Source organism: Spermophilus citellus, assembly GCF_964194105.1.
Source record: "Spermophilus citellus genome assembly, chromosome: 9".
NCBI classification, from domain to species: Eukaryota; Metazoa; Chordata; class Mammalia; order Rodentia; family Sciuridae; genus Spermophilus; species Spermophilus citellus.
The window spans coordinates 138,695,838-138,711,003 of record NC_138191.1 but is presented as its reverse complement, the minus strand read 5'-3'; the positions used below and the strand labels follow the sequence as shown (position 1 = coordinate 138,711,003).

General features: G+C 60.4%; 2 protein-coding genes across 4 annotated transcripts in view; both read right to left on the bottom strand.

The window, feature by feature from the left end:
• TMEM52 (transmembrane protein 52) overlaps positions 1-15,166 on the bottom strand; it is a 74,149-nt gene that overhangs the window by 5,694 nt on the left and 53,289 nt on the right. The gene's annotated exons all lie outside the window — the stretch shown is intronic.
• CFAP74 (cilia and flagella associated protein 74) overlaps positions 1-15,166 on the bottom strand; it is a gene marked incomplete at its 5' end in the record, with an annotated part of 34,607 nt that overhangs the window by 3,126 nt on the left and 16,315 nt on the right. Inside the window, 18 exons of the mRNA XM_081308175.1 lie at positions 207-362; positions 670-789; positions 898-953; positions 1,099-1,208; positions 1,343-1,477; positions 1,890-2,029; positions 2,806-2,904; positions 3,950-4,226; positions 5,425-6,164; positions 6,392-6,479; positions 7,143-7,271; positions 7,820-7,941; positions 9,048-9,170; positions 9,664-9,740; positions 11,685-11,802; positions 12,692-12,859; positions 13,397-13,486; positions 13,753-13,819. Coding sequence (XP_081164301.1) covers positions 207-362; positions 670-789; positions 898-953; positions 1,099-1,208; positions 1,343-1,477; positions 1,890-2,029; positions 2,806-2,904; positions 3,950-4,226; positions 5,425-6,164; positions 6,392-6,479; positions 7,143-7,271; positions 7,820-7,941; positions 9,048-9,170; positions 9,664-9,740; positions 11,685-11,802; positions 12,692-12,859; positions 13,397-13,486; positions 13,753-13,819 — 2,815 coding nt within the window. The remainder of the gene's footprint in view (positions 1-206; positions 363-669; positions 790-897; positions 954-1,098; positions 1,209-1,342; positions 1,478-1,889; positions 2,030-2,805; positions 2,905-3,949; positions 4,227-5,424; positions 6,165-6,391; positions 6,480-7,142; positions 7,272-7,819; positions 7,942-9,047; positions 9,171-9,663; positions 9,741-11,684; positions 11,803-12,691; positions 12,860-13,396; positions 13,487-13,752; positions 13,820-15,166) is intronic.

The window sequence follows — 15,166 nt, the reverse complement described above, 5'->3', positions numbered from 1 at the left end:
CCCAGCGTTCAGTACAAAGCAGGAGAGTGGTGGCAGAGGGTGCAGGAAGGGACCACCTCAGCTTTTGCAGAAGCCAGGGCCCCAGGTCCCCTACTCGAGAGGGCAGCAGCAGAGAGACAGCTGCTGGGGATAGCCTGTGCCTCCACTGGCTCCCCAACCAGCTGGGCCTTCTAAAAGCAGGGCTGACCCCTGGCAGGACTGTTCACCTTGAAACTCGAGGAGACGGACTCTCTGGCCAGCACGTAGCCCATGCTGAGCACATGGCCTTCAATGGAGCAGGAGACCATGGACGCCACGCCCAGGCCCGTGAGGGTGAGCGTGAGGGTGCCTTTCTTGCTGATGACGTCCAGTGTCTCATGAGCCTAAGGAGACCACGTCCCTTAGCCTGGAGCAGCCACCTGTCTGCCAGGCACGTGGTGAGCCCTAGTTCTGTCTGTGAGCAGCTGCCTGGTGGCCTGCCCCTGCAAAACAGCCCTGAGACCCTCGCCGCCCCTGACGTGCCAGCCAGGGCATGAGGAGGGTCTGCTGCTCAGACTGCTCCCTCAGTCCGGGCCTTGAGGGCGCAGTGGTGACCACAGTGCCCAGAGCCCAGGGCTGCAGCGGGGGACTCCCCAGGCCACACCTGCTTCCCAGGACCCTGGCTCCGAGGGTCTGGGGGCTGGCGCTCACCAGGAGGCTTTCGCGGGGTGAGAAGGACAGCAGCAGCACCTGGGTCTCGCCTGAGCACAGCTTGTTGAAGGGGTTCAGCAGAGCGAAGGGACCACGGGGGTTCAGCACCGAGAACTCCACCTGAGGCCCACGTCAAGGAGGGAGGCCCCGCGGCTCCGGGCCCCGCCCAGCCCCACCCAGACCTGCTCCTGCCCCAGGGCTGCCTGCGCCAGGCGTGGACCAGGATACGGCCAGGTCCTCGGGGCAGATGTTCTGGAGGGAGATCTTCTTTATACCACGGTGTCCTGAAACGGCAGGGAGAGTCCTGTCAGTCCTGGCCCAAGGAGCGTCTGTCCCTCGGGTGGAGCATGGCTGGTGGTGGCTTGGTAGGTCTGGGTCCCTGGGCTAGGGGCAGGAGGGGTGCTGATGTCAGGGTCGGTCAGGACTCACCTACAGCAATGTCGCCAAAGTTGAAGGTGGTCTTGCCTTTGTTAGATGTCACCACGATAGACGGAGCCACGGCGGGACACCACAGCTCCAGGTACAGGGTGTTGTGGGGGCTGGGGTAGGCAAGGGCACGCTGGAGGCACAGCAGGGCAGCCATGCCCACCTGGGCTCCAGATCTGCTCAGTAGTTGAGGAGGGGCAGCAATTTTGCAGCTGACCATGCCCCTTCCTGGCTCAGTGTCCCACACCTGAAACCTTGGGGTTCTGATCCCTTCCTGTCCTTGACGTCACCACTGGTCATGACACATGGGACCACAAACTTGTCAAACTTCGCCTGGAAAGTTCGGACCAGGGCAGACTGAGCAACCTGGTACTCATGGGAACTGGAACGAGAGGGACAAAGTGTGCTGTGGCCCCTGCTCACTGCCCACCTGGGCCACGGGTCCCTGCTGGGCTGAGCCCCCTGGGCTCCACGAAAGGGATCCCCAAGGACCTGCTTCCTAGGACCCTGGGCTCAAGTGGCCTCTCCAGGGGGGACTACAGGGGTAAGGGTCCTGGGTGGTGGCTGCCCTCTGTTCTCCGATGAGCGGGTCTTCCCGCCCCCTCCGGCCGGGGAGCTCCTCCCTGCTCCAGCCCCTGGAGTCAGCCTAGGGGGGGGATCTGTTCAGAGGGTGACCAGGTCCAAGAACGGCAGCCGGTGCCCAGGAGGGAGCCCCTGGACAGGTGCTGGGAGCCTGCAGGCCTAGACCTCCAGCACGAGTCTCAGGCAGCCGGGGGCCACCTCTCCCGGCCCACCTGACCCTGAGCTCCTGCTTCTCCTGCTGGGGGGCGTGGGAGGTGACAGCCTGCAGCATCTGTTCCTGGGTCCGCAGTTGGAGCACAGAGAGGGACTGTCTCCACAGCTCCTTCTTTTGGCTGAATGTATCCTTTCGGAACTGTGAGGGGGGCAGCTGGCTGTGGGGCTGTTCAGGTGCTCTGCCCTGTGTCTGCAGACCCCACACTGCCCCTGAGGCTCCCCCAGGGCCCGTCTCGCAGGCCCAGCTGACTGCTGAGGGGCAGGCCCCACCAGTTCAGCTTTGGAGCAAACAGGACCCAAGAACTGCCTCCAGGAGAGGCCAAGGGCAGGGTTTGGGGGTCAAGCCATGAAGACAGGGGAGAGTGTGGGGCCATGAGCCCCAGTGCAGAGACCCCAGACTGCCCACTGACTCACGTCTGCAATGGGGAAATTGAGGCAAAGAGGGACAGGGAGTCTGTGGACTGGGGTTCCAGGTCCCTGGAGCCTCTCTGAGCCTCTCTGAGCCTCTCCACCTGCAGAAAGCCTATGCTCCTGGCACTGAGGTGTGCACCACAGAAAACACATGGCCAGTCGAGGAGCGGCCACACAGCTCTCCAGGGTCAGTGCAGTGTGCCCGGGCCATGCATGCTCTCGGGATGAGCCGTCTGTGGGGCATGTCCCCTGAGGCAGCTTCTGTGCCTTCCCCTGGTGGTGCAGGGGGCTGTCTTTGCATTTATCCCAGTCCTGCCCACGTCGAAGTCCTGGCCACCCTCTGGGGTGGCCCGACTCCCACTGCCCGGTGCTGCTTTCAGGAGGAGGGAGGGGTCTTCAAGAAGACCTTCTACCCTCTTGAGACAGTGCCGGAGTCTGCCCTGCGCTCCTGTACCACCCCCTCCCCCGATGCCCACCTTGCCCCTCCCTTGGGGCTCCACGCACCACTTTGTTCTGAATTTCTTTGTTCAGGATCTGGAGGGCTTCCTCGTGGATCACCTCATGGGACAGCACAGGCCGGAAGGCCACCTGGACCAGGCATCTCTGCAGGGAGACACTGGGACTGCCACCCTGCTCAAGGAGCTCAGAGGGCACCGGTGGCCCTTGCTGGTGCACTGCCCTCCTCAGCTCCCTGCTCCTTCCCTTGGCCCTGGGTACTCCTAACAGCTCCCCACTTTGAGATTTCAGCCTAGATGTGTCCCTTCCAGGAAGGCCCCCCCTGACCACTGCCCCAAAGAAAAGGGGGTGGGCTGCAGCACAGGATATCCAGCCTTCCACCATGTGGGTGGGCACTGAGAGCAGGGTCCTGAGTGGGCCAGGACCTCACCCACTGTCCTTGAGGCTCAAGTGAGAATGAAACTTCCTTTCCAGCCCCTGAGTTGCCCGGGTGAGTTCTTGTACCCTAACTCGAGTCCTGTGTGCACCAGCCTTTCCCCTCTGGGGCTCTGTCAGCCTGTCTGCAGCGAGTCCCAGAAGAAGTCTTCTCCAGGACAGTGTCCAGGAGGGCTCACTCACCACCCCACCCCACCTGCTCAGCACAGGATGGGACAGAGGGAGAGAGGAGGAGGGAGGGAGAGGAGGAGGGAGAAGGCAGGTGAAGGAAGAGAGGGAGAGGGAGAGACGGCTACCACCTGCAGCACCCACTCGGACAGGAGAACCCTGATCTAAGTAGCATTTTCTGTTTAGTGAGCAGCATGTTACATGCCTGTGTCCACTGAGAGAAGCCCTGCTGGGTCCAGACAGAGCACCCTGGGCTCCTAGGACAGGCCCTACTGAGCCTCCCTGTGCCCATCCACTGTGAGGTCTCGTTCAGCTGGTGTGAGGTCTGCCCACCCTTCTTCAGCCCCCCGACATGTGCCTGCTGGGGCAGCTGCCGGGGATGCTCCCTGCCTGCCGATCAGGTGGCCGAGGGCAGGTGGGCGGGGGCACATGGCCCAACCCCCACTCGGTGGCTGTGTAGGCTTCCCCAGCCCTGCTGGGGCTAAGTCCCTGTGTGCCAGGGTGGGTCTAACCAGGCACTCCACCCCGCAGGGCAGTCGCAGGTGGCCCGAGCCTTCACCTCCAGCCCACTGGACTAGGCCCTGCTCACCTTTCCTGGCAACACGGTCCCCACCAAGGGTGAGATGGTGATGGGCAAGTCCGAGGGCAACAGAAACTCAAAAGACGTGGCTCCCGCGGGGGAAGCCTCCTCTGAGCTGACCCGGGGCCCCGAGCGGGGCAGGGAGCTCACACCCGTGTGGGAGTTGATGACATACAGCCTGGCCACGGAGGTGTCGTACAAGGAGGTGGCCGCAAACTTGATCTGGTAGTGGGACAGCTCCAGAGGCGGGTGGACTGCCACAGCTCGGCAGGACAGCTTGAAGCACCTGCAAGTCACCGGTGTGAGCAGGGCCTAGCCACACAAGGGCATCCACGTGCCAGGAGGGTGGCCAGGATGGGCACTGTGCAGTGCCCAACGGGCCCGGACCTGCTCCTGCAGTTGCCACAGTGGCTTGCTACCCTGTGGATACGTGGGAAATACCCTGCCTCCCTGTGCACGATTTTGGTAGATGGCTAAAACAAGCTTAGGGGATTGTAAAGGAGGTGATTTGTGGCTTATTATTTTAAATATTTATTGACATTTAAAATTAAAGCTGATAAATCTCTAAATAGAGGCAGGGAGTCCTGCATACCATAGTGAGATGATTCCTGCCACCTTCTGTTAAAGAACAAGAACAGAAATTCACATTTTTGGGGGGTGCACTAGAGATTGAACCCAGGGGTGCTCTGTCACAGAGCCACACCTCCTAGCCCTTTTTATTTTATTCTGATACAATGATATTGCTAAGTTTCTGAGGCTCTCCCTAAGTTGCTGAGGCTGGCCTCGAACTTGGAATCCTCCTGCCTCAGCCTCCCGAGTCTCTGGGGTTACAGAGGTAGACCACCATGCCCCGTGAGATGCCCCTCTTTTGACCACTGGGAAAGTTCACATCCGTGTTTTCTTTGTACTTCTGTGGCCACAGCATTTTCCCCGTCAGCATTTATCTACTTATTTGTTTGAACCCGGGGGTGCCTTACCGCTGAGCTCCATCCCCAGCCTGGTCACTTTTGAGATGGGGTCCTGCTAAGTTGTGAGAATGGCCTTGAACTTGCAATCCTCTTGCCTCGGTCTTCTGAGGCCCTGGGATCACAGGTGCCGCCTCCACGCCTGGCTTCCCCGCAGCTTTTATCCCGTGGTGTGTGTGGGGGTGCTGGGGTTTGAACCTGGGGCCCAGTGCATGCCAGGCAAGTGTTCGGAAGGGAACGGCATCCCAGCCCCGAATGCGTTATTTTTTATGCTTTAAAGGGTGGCACTGATTATCTTGTCATCTTGTTCTATAATGAAAATGTGTTGCTGAAACGTTTCAATACATATTTTCATAATCTGTGACACAGGCTCTAAATATTAAAAAATCTCTCTCTGGGTGGAGATAGTCACATTATTATTAGTATTCAACTAATTGAAAAATAGGAGTGTGTCAAGCGTGTGAAAATTGCACATGGGCTCTCGGCTGCCCCCCTTTGGGGGCCGGGCTGCAGGCTCACCTGTTCACCTCCGACTTGCAGACCAGCTCGAAGCTGTACTCCCTGGCCTTGGTGGGCTGGAAGACCACGTCCAGCTGCAGAGCCTCCAGGGGCAGGACTGTCCCAAAGCCGTCGTTGGGCTGGACGTCCACAAACTGGGAAATGGAAGACACCAACTCCACAGTGAAGACAGTGCAGGTCAGCAGTGTGGGGGCGTGTGGACCCACGTGCAGGGTAGGTGTGAGGGCACACTGCTGTGAGACGGGGTCGCAGGTGAGTGTGCCTGAGATCCTGTGTGTGTGTGTGTGTGTGTGTGTGTGTGAGTGTGCACACGCACAGATGTGAGCAAATGTGTGTGAGAGTGGATGTGGGGGCAGCCCGGGAAGGGAAAGTTCTGGAAGGCAGGGATGGGTGAGGGTCCGGAGCCCCATGGGTGCCCCCCGCCAGGAGAGGGAGAGGGCTGGGGAGATGAGGACCAGGGAGGGTGGCAGGGACCAGGAGAGGGACAGTGGGCAGGGCGGCAGGGTGTGCCGGCAGGAGGTGGCTGGTGCCTGGGAGCCGTGTCTGGGGCTGAGCTCAGCAGGCACCTCGGGGAGTCCGACGAACCCAAACTCCTGGGGCAGGAGCGAGTGGTTGTAGAGAATGATCTCGGCCCTGATGGCCTCGTGGATGGTGCAGTGGCCAAAGTCCAGCTCCGAGGGGCTGAGCTCCAGGTCAGAGGTGGTGACGATGGCCTGCACGGTGAAGCCCACTGGCTTTATCTGTGGCACAAAGGGTGGGTAAGTGTCCCCGAGCACCGTCCCCCTCCCCTGCTGTGCAGGTGCCGGGTGGCAGGAGGCAGAGCTGCCCGGCAGGCCAGAGAAGGCGAGGATGGGCACTGCAGCCAGGCGCTGCCTCGGAGGCCTCACTGGGTACAGGGCCTGGCCCCCTGAGCACTGCTCCATTCCCCGGGGGCTGGCGTCCCTCCCAGGAAGAGCCCTGTGCAGACCTGGTCGGCCACCCAGATGGTCATTGGAGCCTCCAGGACTCTGCTCTCCTTGTCAAAGTACTTGCCAGCATCTTCGGGGAGGGAGTGCCTGCAGGAGAGCGCACACCAGCTCACCTCTCTTCCTTGTCAGGAGACAATGGGGAGGCTGGCCCAACATGGTGCTCTGACACCCTCAAAGCCACACAACAGGGGACCCAGGTGTGCAAGCTTCTCCAGGAGGCCGAGCACACACACAGTTGAACTTCAATAAACAAGCAGGTTCAGCAGCTGTGTTCAAGGTAGACGGGCAGTGACCCCAGACAAGTCCTACACAGCACCTTGCCAAGTCAGTGTAGAACATAGTTTGCTCTGGCCAGGAGTGGCGGCACACCCCTGCACTCCCGAGGCTCGGGAGGCTGAGGCAGCAGGAAAGTCGGAGGCCAGCCTTGGCAGCTTAGCAAGACCCAGCCTCCAAATAGGACTTGAGCTGTAGCTCAGTGGTAAAGTCTCCCTGGGTTCAATAAATAAAACAATAAAACGGTCTGCTCTCTGACTACAAAAGGAAATTCGAATTATTATAGAAATATTGGGGAAAACACCAGAAAGCAAGAAAAAACGCCCTTTGCCATGATGCCTCGCCCCCGGCAAGTCCCACGGCTCTGGCTTCCACAGACGGCCCAGCACCCTGCTCCCGCCCAGCCGCTGGCCCACGTGTCCTGCCGACAGCCGGTGCCCGGACCCTGACCCAGGGCCCTGGGCTGAGGAGACCCACCGGGGCAGGAACTTGAGCTGCACTGAGTAGGACGACTGGGCCTGGATGTAGCCCATCTCCGGCAGGAGCTCCATGTGGCCTTGCAGCTCCCTGCACACCTCGAACTTCAGGCGCAGGGCCACCTTGGATCTAAGCAGGTCACAGGGCGCCCGTCAGGGGTCCAGGCCTGACCCGGACGGGCCTGACCGCGAGGCGCTCACAAGAGCGCCCCGTGCACCTTTTGCAGCTGCTTCTTACGAGTCACTTTCTCTGAGATGAAACCTGACGGGAAATTCTTAAAAATCAAAATAACTGAAATGTGCCCCAGATCTGAGAGGCTGGAGTGCTTTTGGGGGAACCTCCTGCCAGGGGCACAGGGAACTGGAGGGGGCTGGGGCGCTGCCTCCCCCTGCCCAGGGCTCTGTCTGGGCACTCTGGAGGCTCTGGGTGGCCGGGCCCCCAGTCAGGACCGCCAGCGGAAGCCAGATGCTCCCAGCTCTCCCAACCCTGCTTGCCCTGGGGGTCTGCCAGAGGCAGCCGTGGTGGCCAGCCTCCCTGTGGTGGCCAGCCTCCCTGTGGTGGCCACCCCCATGACCCTGGGACCGCCCAGATGTCCAGGATCTCCTGCCTCGGTCATCCTAGGGGACCCTTGGCAAGGGCTACTGCTGGTCCACAGGTGCGGCCACCAGGGGGCTCACCGCGTGTAAATGGGGACGGAGTCCTGGTAGAGCCGGTCGTACATGCAGACCTTCAAGTCCACGTGGGGCTTGGGCACCCAGACTGGCACGTCCAGGGCCACGCCTGTGGCTCTGAAATACAGCTGAATTTGGACATGTGACTCAATGGGAGTCCTCCCCGGCAGAGCAGCCAGTGCTGGGAGAGCTCAGCAGGAGAATTCAGTGGGTCGGCTTCTTGTAACTCAAATTATAAATGTTGGAAGGTCAGTAATGACACCAAGCCACACTTCAGAGTTCTGAGGCATGTTTTCATGTCACTATACTTTTTAAAATATTTATTTATTTAGTTGTAGTTAGACACAATACTTTTATTTGTTTGTTTGTTTTTATGTGACGCTGAGGATCGAACCCAGGGCCTCACACGTGCCAGGCAAGTGCTCCACCGCTGAGCCACCACCCCAGCCCCTTGTGTCACTATACGTTAAAATTATTTTTATTAACAAAAATTTCAAACTTAAAACAATAGAATAGAGCCCGTTACAGGGGCACCACCTGTATCCAATCCCACCTACCTGGGAGGCTGAGGCAGAAGGATTGCAAGTTCAAGTTCTGCCTGTGCACCTGAGAACCTGTCTTAAAATTTGAAAAAGAACTGGGATGTGGCTCAGTGATAGAGCACTTGCCAAGTGTGCACAGGCCCTGGGTTTCATCCCCAGCATTGCAAAAAAGCAAAAATCCAATTTTTCCTTACACAATAATGCACTATACAGAAAAACGTAAAAATTTTACCCATTAGGTGTAAAAATTTTATCCCTAACACAAACTTGTAGCTATAGAAGAGCTCGGAATTCAGAGCTCTCATGCAGGGGCACTGGAGGAGTGGAGGCAATCATTTTCTCATCTGTCACTTTGTCCCCAGACTCCGACTCCTGAGATCTGGGGAGTCTGGGTAAGAAGAGTAGCTCAGTGGAAGAGCACCCCTGGGTTCAACGCCCAGGACAAAAAAAAAAAGAGAGGAATGGAAAAAGGGTTCTATGTGTGTGCTTGAGCATGCGTGTACATGTATGTGTGTGCTGGTGCACATGCATCATGTGCAAGCTACATGTGTGTGCCAGTGTGAATCAGCTTGGGTGCCCACCATCTGTGCTGCCAGCTCACAGTCCAGGGAACAGGGTGGCTCACGTGGCTGTGGACGTGGGCCCTCCCAGCACTGGGGCTGTGTGGGCCGTGTGGCAGCAGGGGTACTCACTGTTGGGCACTTGGGATTCTTGAACACGACCTTGAACTTGGTCTGGACCTCCCCTGGGGTGACCGGGGTGAACACGATGGGCACTCTGATGGAACTAAAAGGGCCGATCTCCCCCTCCGTTATCTGCATGAAAGGGAGGTGCCCCGGGTCAGCAGGCCTCCTGGCCTGACCCTTACTGCAGCCACAGCACAGGAGGGCGGGGGCAGCACCATGTCTGTGGGGCCACGAGGTGACACACGGGCACTGGAGCCTGGCCTTTCCCTTGACGACTTGCTGCCATGGGGTCCTTGCCGTGGGAGAAGACAGCCTGCCCCTCCCCTCCTCCCCCTGGCTCCTGCCTTCACACTGCGCTCCATCCTGGAGGGTCTGCGGTCAGTGTCCTCTGCCTTGGCAAACCAGCCCCGCTGCTCTGGTCCTGCCCAGTCCTCATGGGGGGCAGGCCACTGCCCTGGCTGAGACCGCAGGTTCCTGGAGGCTGGATTCCAGCCTGCCTCCAAGCAGGTGGGAGGGCCCAGGGGTGGGGTGAGGAGGATGCAGCTGGGGCTGGTGCCCGGTGGGGGGTGGGTCCCGTTCCAGCCTCTGGCAGCTGGGGTGTGAGCAGGGCGGGTGGGCTCACCTCCCCCAGCGTGATTTCTGCCTGCCCCTCGCTGGGAAACATTCCCAAGCCCCCCGTCGCAGAGGTGCCCTCTTGTTCTGGAAGGCAACAGGAGAGGAGAAACAGTTCAAACATCAGTCACTGCCTGGAAAAAGTCAAAGACATCTGATAGACCCCAAAAGTACGGGACCTCCCCCCAAGAACTCTGAAGCCCCGAGGGAAGGCAGAGAACTAGCGAGCGGATGAGGAGCAGCACCACACTGTGACCACAGGCTGTCTGCAGGACGAGCCTCCCAAGTCCATGGGCAGACTCAGCTCCGTGCCCGTCTCGTCTGCTCTAGGTTGTGTTTTTTTTTTTTTTTTTTTTTTTTGTGGAAATCCAGAAACTGATTCTAAAACTGATATGGAAATGCAAAGAACCTAAACTATCCCGAGCAACTCCCCTGAAACAGAACACAGGTTTCCCCAGCTCACCATGCGCCTTAAGTCCACAGCAGCCAGGGCGGCGTGCTGAGGGAGGGGCAGCTGGTCAGCTGAGCAGGGCAGCACCAGAAATGGCCGTGCCCACAGTACCCATGAGGCCCACGGGCAAAGCCAAGTCCTTTCAACACGCATTCAGGAAGAGCAGCCACATCCAGGGAAAACTGCACCCGCAGCCCTGCCCCACAGCTGGACCCCAGCCTGACCTCAGAGCTGTGTCCTGGTCTCCATGACTTTGGGACAAGGAGGTCACGTGCACACGCACACACATACGTATGATCGATAAGTTTGGAAATCTTAAGTTTAAGCAAAGACGTCTTAGAGGTCGCACCGGGGCTACAAGAGCAAGTCCGAGGGACAGACTGGACGCAGCCAGAAGGCCTCAGAGGGAAGCAGGAGGGCAGCTTGGCTCTCATGCAGGGAAACAGGCTGGGGGACGAGGGACCCGGGAGGCCACCAGGAGTCCAGATGATCTGGACGACAGACCTGGCCAGACCTCCTCTGTGGGCCATAGAGCAGGACATCCTAGGGCCTGGACTGTGCCGTCCAGCAGGATTTCTGGGCTGTCCAACCCAACCCTGCCCCTGGTCACCGCTGAGCAGTGGAAACGTGGCTTGTGTGAAGGAGGGGTGGATGTAAATGGCCCAGTGTGGCCAGTGACAGCCACGCTGGACAGCTCGGCCGCCTGTGGTGGGGGGTCCTAAACCAGCTTGGCCACTTTTAGAAAGTCCTTGAAAACAGCTACTGAAAGCACAGAGGTGCACCCTCGACCTGGGGTCACAGAGGTGCGTGGGGAGTGTGGGGTGGTGCTGGCCACAGTGGCCCACCCCACGGGGCTGCCCAGGGCACCCAGAGCAATGTCTGTGAAGAAACACCCACATGGTGCCGCAGGACGTGTGCACGGGGCGCGGGTGGCCTCGCCGTCAGGGGGGCTGGAACAGGGAGCCCGCTCACTGCTGGCTTCCAGGGGCACACAGAAAGCCCCAGAAAGAAGCAGGGAGACAGCCGCAGTACCAGGGAAGGGGGCAGCGGCTGCTGAGCGCGGGGCTGGGCCGGGGCTGCCCTCTCCAGCTCAGCACCAGGGACACCCAAAAGTCGGCAGGGCTTCCCCAGGTGCTGGGTGCACTTCTGCAGTGGACACGAAGCGCATAGCCCCCAGCCACAGACAGGGACCCGTCCCGTGGTCAGGGCTCCCTGGCCCTCAGCGCACTGCCCAGCTCCTGGATGCCTCACGCTCCTTCAGGGTCCACATGGATGCGAACTTCAGCCCACCCCCAAACCAGAATGGATTTGAACATATGAATGATTTCCTGTGGACTGTCACTCTCTTGGGGACTGTCACTTACTACGGGACTGTTGCTTAAAATGGAAGCCCTGGGTACCACTCCACACCTTCACGCTCTCGGGCCCTCAGTCTGTGGTCCACACAGAGCTGCCCTGCTGTACTTAGAGTTCAGAGTGGCCCTCCTGTCCCACCCCTCGGCCTGTCCTGGGCAGTGTGGGAGTCGAGGCAGGGACGAGTGTGGGGTGGGTGGTGCCCAGCCACCTGCAGGTGCCCTTACCCTCCATCTTGTCCGACTCTTTCCGGCACTGGGTGTCCAGCGGGGAAGTCCCATTGCCTTCCAGCTGTTGCTCGGACACACTGGTGAGACCCTTGTCATCGTAGGTGAACAGGCTGCTCTGGAAGGGAACTGAACTTCACCTCTCCCCTCCATCCAGGCACCCCCAGTGGGGCCATGGGAAGATGTGGCCGGGTCTGTGGCTCCTGTTCTGCACGTTTGGGTCTCAGGCACAGCAAGGGCTCTCCCCGGGGCAGCTCTGACCCCTCGCCTCCTTTATCTGGCCAGGACAGCTCCTCCTGTCCCCTGCAGGGACACCCCATCTCGGGTGCCATCTCTGAGCTGGGAGCCCAGCCCTACCTGCCCTGCCAGGCCACTGTTCCAGAGCAGGCTCTGCTCCGCCCGGGCAGCCCATTCCTCCTCCTCACTGGTGGCCCAGAACCCTGGTGCCCAGAGGGGCCCCAGACGATTCGTCCCCTGCCTGCCCAGGGGAAGCTCTGCCCCCAGGCTCCCATCTCCTGCCCTTGAAGCCCCTGCTCTCCACCCTGCCCAGGCAGCAGCTGCCCTGTTGGTTCTGTCCTCCCCTGGGTGAGACCCCAGAGGGCAGGCAGGACTGAGGGTCGGAGCCCACTGCTTCCCGAGGACTGTTCCAGTCTTAGAGCTGAGTGAGCAAGGCCACCTGCTCCTCCACTGACCCTGCGCCCTGCTGTGGCCAGGGCTGTCTCCTGGGTGGCCCCTGCACAGCCCTCCTGGGAGATGGAGGCCCACCCCATGCTTCCTGGGCCATGCCCCCAGCCTGGGCTTTGGGGTGCCTTGGGGAGGGTGGCCCTGGTGCTCCTAGCTGCTGCCCTGAGCCCACACCTGAGGGGGCACGCTGTGCTGTCCCCTCCCAGATCCCAGCCGACTGGCGCGTCTCACAGCCACTTTCACACACACGGGGCTGTGTTCGGGTGGAGACGCTGCCCTGCCCTGGTGGCCGCGCTGCGGGTCAGAATCGGCAGCCCACTCACTATCTTCAGGAGGGGCAGGGACTCTTCGTCTGTCTCATAGACCTCGGAAGCTGGAAGAAACTTGAAGCTCGTGCCGAGGCCCCCGGAGTTGGTCAGTGTGATGGTCTGGGATGTGGTCTCACCCACCACGTAGCTGCCAAAGCTGATGAGCTCCTTGTCCAGGGACACCTGCCAAAGGACCCCACAGTAAGCCGCTCTGGGCTGGCAGCATGTCCAGCACCAGGGGCAGGCCCGGCAGAAGCCAGGGGACCACGGAGCCTACAGCAAAGTCGCCACCCGCCTGTCACCTGAAGCCCCCAGGGACCACGGGAGCCTGGCTTTTCTTCCCCCTCGCGGGGAGCCTGCACCTGGCTCCGGCAGGACAGACAGGGCCACTGTAGACCTCTGCACCAGCAGGGCACCGCATAACCCAGGGACACGCCCAGCCCACAAGCTGCAGACCTGAGTATGGCTCACGACAACCGGGGCACCCGAGTCCAGTGTTAGGGAAAGTCAGACCTGTAACTCCCTTGTCCAGGGGCCATGAGGCTGCTTGACAGGAGACACGTGTGGCCGGCGGGGTCTGGACACGGGCTGTCGGGGCTGGCCTGCTCAGGACCCCGCCCTGTGGCGCAGCTCTGGTCCCCCGTCCCTCTGGGCCTCCTCTCCCCAGGGACAGTCCTCCAGTCAGGAACCCCAGGAGACACCAGCCGACGGGGCGCTTACGGAGCATTTCCTCATTGAGCATTTCAGAGGGACGGAGAAGCTGCCTGTCTGAGCCAGGAATGAGATGCTTCCTTCCAGATCTTGATCTATCTGAAAAACAGAACCAGCCCAGCCACGTAAACCACTGTGACGTGAGCCACGGGCGGTGTCACACTGTGGCGCCTGCCTGCCACCCACCAGGCAAGGCCCGGGGAAGAGCCAGAGGTGTCTCGGGAGGGGCCACCATGGCAGAACCTGCAGGAGCGTGCCAGGGGGCGGGGTTCCATGTGGTTGGCTGTCCTTCTGCCTCTCAGGGTGGTGGGAGTATTTTTTTGGATAAAAGTGGAAACAGCACCCTGCGCGGCCCTTTGACTCACCATGGGCTTGAACGTGACCAGCACTTCACAGGACATCCCGGCTGACATGGGCCCAGGGGGGTCAAAGCTGCAAACACAATGTCCAGGGCCCACGGTGGTCAGGCCTCCTGGTCTCTCCTCACCCAAGCTGCTGCCAGGCTGCCCCAGGTCCCAGTGGACAGGAGATGCTGAAGTAACAGTGCAATCTGTCCCGTGAGCGAGTCAGAGAGGCCAGTCCCCTGGACCTCTCTCCAGGAACGGGTCACTGAGGGTGAGCAGGGCCCTGACTCCCTGAGGACCCAGGACCAACGGGGTCAAGATTTAAAGCCAACATGAGGAGGGGGACTGTGGGCACAAGCAGTCCAGAAAATAGCCGCAACTGAGGCAGGGGACTGTCTCTGCTGGCCGGGCCCTGGGTGAAGGAGAGTCCCTTAGGGGTTCCCAACACCAGGCCTCTCCTACAGATGTACGTGGGTTAGAAACGGCACAGACTGAAAGTTTACTGCAAGCGCCCGTCCCTGGCTGGCCGTGTCCCCCTGGCCAGGCAGAAGGAGACTCCAGGCTGCTCCGATGGGGAGGAAGCACCGTGTCACCGGGAGACACAGAATCACCAGCACAGAGCCCCCTGGTGAGGGGGTCAGGACAAGGAGCCAGGAGGTGTGGACACCACGAGGCAGAACTGAAAGACGCAGGGACTCCACCCCCCCCCCCCCCCCCCCGAGAGCCGTGGGTTCCATCCCCAGCACGGCGGAGACACCAGTAAGAATAAACTGAAAACTAAACGTGCTAAGGTGTCGAAGTGAGCAGGCCCCAAAGTCAGGCGCCAAGCCCAGCTCTTCTGGGAGAACTGGCCTGTCTCCTGTGGCTGGTCATGGTGGGACCCGGGGACTGGGTCCTGCTCGGGACCAGGACGTGGGGTGGCTGGCTGGTGGCACAGGGGCATGGACTTAGAAGCAGGACCCGGAAGCCAGGCTTTCAGAGCAGCGGGTGGGTGGACAGGAGCCACGTCCTCCGCCAGCAGAGGGGTCATTCAGGAGGGAGCAGCCTAGTGGCCTCCACTGGACCCGGGCCACGCACATGCCCTCCAGAGACCACGTGGGCCAGCAGGAGCAGGCCGCAGGCACAGACAGAAAGCCTGACTGGAGACAGAGCCACCAAGACTTCAAGCCAGCGCCCCCAGCCACCCTCTGCAGATGGCTAGATACAGGGAAGAGAGGAGGGGGCACTAACATTCTACAGCCCCTCCCACCCAGCCCCGGAAGAGAACAGAATATCCCAGTGGGAAAACTGGCCAGAGCCTGGGTTGGCCAGCACTGCTCACCAGGAGGGGCTGTCAGGGAGACTGGCCTTCCTCTGCCAGACGCCCTCTTCAGAAATGGCACATCGCACACCGCACGTCTCTTTTTGTAGTACTGGGGATTACCACCCAGTCACA